Below are 6,288 nucleotides of genomic sequence, written 5' to 3'. Positions count from 1 at the left end.
GATTATGCACATGCTAATGTTTCTATTTACTCCACAAACAGAAGCTTCCTGCTATAGAGGATGTGATAAAAATGTTTTAAATCTAAAATAATATAGGGAGAAGTAACGTGTTCTGACCAAAGGTGCTGAAGAAAATCAGTGGAATGCAGCTGTGAGGTTTGACAGCTCAGGATAGCTAATAGAGCAAGTTCTACTGTGACGTGCTGGTCAGTTTATGAACAAGCTGACACTTGCACACCACAGAGCTGTCGCTGCTAAGCTCTAGTATCACCTCTGACTGCTCGTTTCAGGGGGCCGCAGTGTAGTTGTTACCTACTTGACATCGTAGCGATGCATGAACATGATGTGGTCCCTGTAGGTGCGGTTCACATCCAGGTCAATCTGACGGATGTCGGGGGAGACTCCTCGGGCTCTGGCTTTTAACTTCTGTAGACAACAAAGAAATCATGTCTGCAGTATTGTGTTCTCTCATCAGTACTCATTATAAAAGAGATTTACTGAAATGTGTCAATATAACTACACATCGCACAGCAGTCTCACAACAACATTGGTCTGGCAGAACATCTGCTACAAATGGACTGAGCTGGGAAGCTTGTGTTAAGACGATGAGGAGTATGTCATTAGATAGGACTTTAAGAAACAATCAGTTGCTTTGTTTTTTTAAAAAGTCATTTTAATTCTGGCATGATTCTAGACAGATGTGGCAGCTCGATCAATAAAGAACAAATCACAGTACCATGTTTTCAAATGGACACCAGCTTATATTCTCAACCACGTATATTCTATTTTTTTACCTCATTTACTCTGTAGAATGAACATATCAGAACAAATCTTGTACTTTTTACTGCACTAGATGTATGTGATCATTTTTCACAATCAGATAAATAAAACAAAATACAGTATAATCAGACGATACTGATTCCTGATGGTAACTTTACAACCTACCCAGCAGTATGTAAAATAAATTATAAGTAATGTGGTTAACGTTAGCTCCACCTTTACCAGCTGTTAACATTGAAGAGATAAACACAGTAATGCATCAGTAATTAGAATCCAATCATCTAAGATACATTAATGTGAAATGTGTGATTCTGAATAAGGAGTACTTTTACTTTTGGTACTTTAATTTAATGCTGATACTTTTGTACTTAAATAAGGTTTGGAATGCTGGACTAGTGGTACTGCTACTCTACTTTATAACCATAGGCAAACTTAGATCGTACAGCCCCGTGGAGGCAGGTGACCCTGTGACCTGCAGAGGAGTAATCCACGATAAAACTTTCTTAATTACACAGGCAAATTAGTTTCCTATTAAATTCCATTAAGAATACATTGTCATTTTTGAGCCGTCTTGTGCATTAAACGGGTACTGATCCTAAAATGTTTATTCAAAATAAAATTAAATAAGAATTATCGTTTGTAAGGTTAAAAAGACCTTGAGGAATTAATGAAATATTGAGGGATAAGATGCATCAAACAAAATCATCCACTCACAGGGTTTTAATGTGTCACACTCGGCATCAACCACGTTAAATAAATACCTCTGTAAAAAGACAGACTTCGTGGATCATTTCTGACACAGATTCCCTTCACTGGTTCATCTTCACTGTCCATATTTCCTCTTATGTGCCCTGAACTCATCATCAGCTAAGCTGTCAAATGGATCCAGAGTCTCAATGCAGAACTAAATGTTCTTAAACGAGCTGTGCGGTTTCACACAAACACAATGAAACCTCTAAGTAAACCCACTTCTTCCCTACAGTAATACTGAAGGTGCTGGGTGGGTCATTTAGGAATGTTAATGAGCTTTGTGCTGTGATGAATGCTGCTCTGCTGCAGAGGCTTCAGAGGCTGGAGTGGGCGTGTGTTGTGTTTCGCCGTGAGCTTCCGGCTCCATACCTCATAGAAGTCTTTCTTCTCCTCCTTTATTTTGGGAATATCAAGCAGCAAACACCAGACCTCGCCTCGCAGCTGCAGGGGAATTCCCTTATAGATCCTCCTGACCAGCTGCAAGGAAACAGACAGCAGGAGGGCATTAGTAGAAAGGCTTTCATAGAGGAGCCGCTTCAGAACCACCCTCCACCTCTGACATAACTTCTGCTCTCTAATGAAATATCAGACAGTGGTGAGACACTGTGGTGATGATGGTTCTTGTCTGACCAATATATTTTCTTTTCTGTGCACAACTCATCCCCGTTGGAAGGCAGCAATCTCCCCAAGCTTCACCTGCCTTAACCCCAACACAATTTACAGTCATGCATGGGTATCTGGCCAGACAATTTCAACACTACTGACAACCTGACAATCATTTTGTCCACCTTGGTGTTAACTTACTCAAAGTCTCAAACAAGTTACAAACAGGCAAAAATGCACAGAATTTAAAAAACTCAACAATATGATGCCAGGAATGTTGAAACAAGTGAAACATACACAGTTTGATATTGTTCAAAGGTTGTATGTGCGAACCAGGTGATTATGAAGACAGAAATCTGGCTGCTCTTCACTGTCCCCGAGCAAAAGCAAAGGGCTTTGGAAGGTGAAGCGAGACCATCTGGCTGGACACTCCAGGAGAGGGGGAGCGAGTGCTCTGCATGCAGAAGAGTCCAAAGTAATTCAGCGTCCACAAAGAGATGGAAAATCCGTCGGACTCCAGTGAGGAAGATTAGGTCTTAAAAGCCAAACTGCCTAAACAGCCAAGCAAATCGCAGCAGTGAATTCTCCTTGTACAGCTATTAAAACTCAACCACCCGGAAAAGTTCTACAGCACACGGGGGAGGTGTCAGGCCTGTCAGTCAGTGCATGCACATGTGATGTGCAGGGGAAGCAGATGAAAAGGGGCAGCGCTCTGATTAAAGGGAAGTGTTCGCACAACTTGGGTGAAAACTCCAGAACCTACTCTGAGACAAGCTGGAGGCGGTCCATAGGACTCCACAGCCCCCGGGCGGATTTATTGATCCTGTGTTTTCTTAACTCACACTGCATTAAGAAAACCTGGCCAGAAACTACAGAACCTGATCCACCCACCGGCCACAATGTAGTACAGACGAATAAAACAAGTCGACAAAAGTCGACCAGAAAGGCCTTCATTTCTGCAGACAGACATGGAGGTGCAGAAGGTGCAGAAGGCTGGAAGACAGTCTGGTCCAGTCTGGTCTGTGGTGACGTTTTGTTTTAGACCCACAACCACAACATGTCAAATTCTACTCCCACAATGGCAAAACAAGCTCACTAACAGTTCACAGCAGACCTTCTGACTGCAGCCAGGAGGCGACAGTCCAGGCTTTAAATCAGATGATGGTTTGCACGACTCCACAATAACTGTAAAACTGCTGGAATATCTCAGCTGTCACAGTGAAACCAAACGTGTTCCTCAGACCCACACTGTTCACAAATTACTGACCATCAGATGAAATGAAGCTGATTTCAGGGTACAACTGGCATAGAAGTACCAAATTAATGAATAAAGATTTGTTCACTCTAGAGCTGCAGTGACTGTTCATTTCATTGATTAGTCAACTGACGGTAAGAAACTTGATAAATGATGATCCTATTAGTTATTTTTAAGACAATCATTTGCTGGTTCAAGCCTCAAATGTGAGGATTTGTCATACATGAGAGTGATCCAGGGTTCCTGCACGTTTCATCAGGGTTAATATATTCTGACCGGGCTGCAAAGTTTGCAAATGTTCCTGTTCCAAGTTGGTTTTGTAGTTTCTGTATGGCCGAAATAAAAACACACAAAAGCACAACATGATATTATAACGTTAACTTAATCAATTTAGTGCTAAAATAATCAACTTACCCTATTCAACCTCAACTTTAATCCAATTTTATTTGTATAACGCTAAATCACAACAAAGTGTCTCAGGACACTTTACAAACTAAGACCTTACTAATATTATAATAAGAGGAAAAACCCAACAAATCCCCTGAGCAGCACTTGGCGACAGCAGGGAGGAAAAACTAACAGAACAAACCTCCGACAGACCCCGGCTCTTGGTGGGCGGCCTTCTGCCTCGACTGGTTGGGGTGAGTGGATAGAGGAGAGACATAAGAAGAAAAGAAACAAGACACAACAAACAATCAAACACTGGTCAGGTTGATGTGGCTGGTGACTGCTCAAGCATAAGTGTTTTAAGACCTATCAAAACTGTATTTAAGGCCTTTTTAACCCTTTTTAAGGCCTAAAATTATTGAGTTTCAGACTTTTTAAGGAAACACTGGTCATCTTTTCAGATTTCACTCTTGGTCGCTCAAAACAAGTCCACTTGGACTGGGGGAAATGATAACGTGCATTCTGTTGCTATTTTCTAACATTTTACAGACCGGTCACTGCAGACAAGGTGATTAGTTTTAGTTTTCTTGGTACTTTAATAAAAGAGGCTTAAGAGAAAACTACAAACCTCAAAACTCCTAGGAGTTCTTACATCATTAAGAAGAACTCCTAGTAGAAAGATGAGCTATTTCTTTAATAAGTCTGACCTGTATCATCTGTACAACTCAGACCTATTTATTTTTTCCTTTACTACATACAGTATGTGACTATCTGGAACTTCAGCGGTAGCAGAGGGAGCCCAGGCAGCAACTCAGAGATGTGACAACGAGCTGAGTCGTAAATCAGCTCCTGTCAGCAGCCTCGCCTCCACATCAGTGTGTGATGATCACTGTGTGTGTGTCCCTATTAAAAGGCAGAGTGTTGTGTGTCATCTCAAAATTAATGACATTTAGCTGTGTGTGTGGAGCATCCAGAGCCTCCACTCCATCAGCCTCCTACCACCACACTTGGGACTCGCTCGTTTCTAGTGCAACAGGCTTGTAATTAGGCTCTGATGAGTGAGTCAATGAGAGCATCTGTTAGACTAATCATCTTTTGAGCGTGTGTGTATGTGTGTGTACACTTGAACACGTGTCAACATTTACATTTCTTTGGATCTGTGCATTCTTTCTTTGCTTGTACTGTGTACACACAAGCTCTTTGTCAGAGATTTAATTGAAACATTATCTGATGTTTGTTTTTTTAAGGAATTGGTTTAAACTAATTTTCACCTGCAGTTAATACCTAAAGATGGCGTCTCCTGCTCCAAGAAGACAGATTAGTTCCTCTAGTGTGGCTTAGAAAAGGTGAAGTGAATGTTTTGCCAAAGTTATTATTGGTTTTCTAAAAATCCTACCTCACCTGATTTTTTTTATTGAAACTGAAAATTAACTTTACTTAACAGTAGCAAGTTAAACCTGTGCCTGTATCTGTGATGAAGTGACTCATAGATCAACAATAGCCCACTGATTTTGTGACCGAGTATGTTAACAGGACCCCAGGTGCAGGCTGTGCAAAGATGCCCCTGAGACAATCCATCACATAACAGCAGGGTGCAAGAAGCTAGCAGGCAGGGCATACATGGAACGTGTAGAAAAAAATTCTTGGTAAAATGATATAGTGCTATGTTATGTATTTGCAAAACTGTTCAAATAATTGTTTAATCTGTTTGACCTTTGGAAAAACTTGACCTGTGCACATGAGCCTGTGCTTGTGAGAGGGTGCAGAGTGAGACTCACAACAACAGGAGGTGTGCGCAGGCAGAACGAGATGACAGGGCTGTCTGCAGCCAGAGATGTAAGTAAATGGTAAATGGACTGTATTTATATAGCGCATTTCCACAGTGTGTTACACTGGCCAAAGCGCTTTACAGAGATGATACACCATTCACCCATTCACACAGAACATTCACACACCGATGACGACAGATGCCACACAACGGCGCTAATCAAGCCACCAGGAGCAATTCAGGGTTCAGTGTCTTGCTCAGGGACATTTAGGCATGCGGGGAGACCAGGAGTCGAACCACCAACTTGCTGGTCAGGAGACGACTGCCCTAGCTCATGAGCCACAGCCACCCCATAAGTGGGTAAAAGGTCTTATTGTTGACATTTACTAATACTATATGAAATGCTTGGCCGTCTATAATCAATATTGTAATCTGCATTAGCAAATATATTTACAGGATTATTTTAGTATTATATGCATTATAATAGTATCATATGCCTTATAATCTACTTTTGTGTTAACCATTTTATTTGTCTTAAAGAGCGTAAGAGACTTGCAGCTGCCAACAGCAGTACCTGTAAAGCAATCTACAGAAAACTACAACAGGAACCAGGGCTTAGCAACACTCCTAGTGACAGGAGTAGATGGGAAGTGAGTTAAGGGGGGCCTTCTCTAAAACTGTCTGAGCTTAGGGCATTCAAAGGTCAGGATGTGTTCTTAGAATTTTACAGATGAAAACTGCCTGG

At 41.4% G+C, this 6,288-nt stretch overlaps 1 protein-coding gene across 3 annotated transcripts in view; it reads right to left on the bottom strand.

The window, feature by feature from the left end:
• The window catches only part of usp6nl (USP6 N-terminal like), an 80,457-nt gene that overhangs the window by 13,190 nt on the left and 60,979 nt on the right, over positions 1 to 6,288 (bottom strand). For all 3 annotated transcript variants that reach the window (XM_020613312.1, XM_020613310.1, XM_020613311.1), the window contains 2 exons: positions 1,900 to 2,007; positions 317 to 426 (listed from right to left, as the gene is read on the bottom strand). In XM_020613312.1, coding sequence (XP_020468968.1) covers positions 317 to 426; positions 1,900 to 2,007 — 218 coding nt within the window. The remainder of the gene's footprint in view (positions 1 to 316; positions 427 to 1,899; positions 2,008 to 6,288) is intronic.

This window comes from Monopterus albus, unplaced genomic scaffold (genome assembly GCF_001952655.1).
Source record: "Monopterus albus unplaced genomic scaffold, M_albus_1.0 scaffold132.1, whole genome shotgun sequence".
NCBI classification, from domain to species: Eukaryota; Metazoa; Chordata; class Actinopteri; order Synbranchiformes; family Synbranchidae; genus Monopterus; species Monopterus albus.
This window is presented reverse-complemented; position numbering and strand designations above follow the sequence as displayed.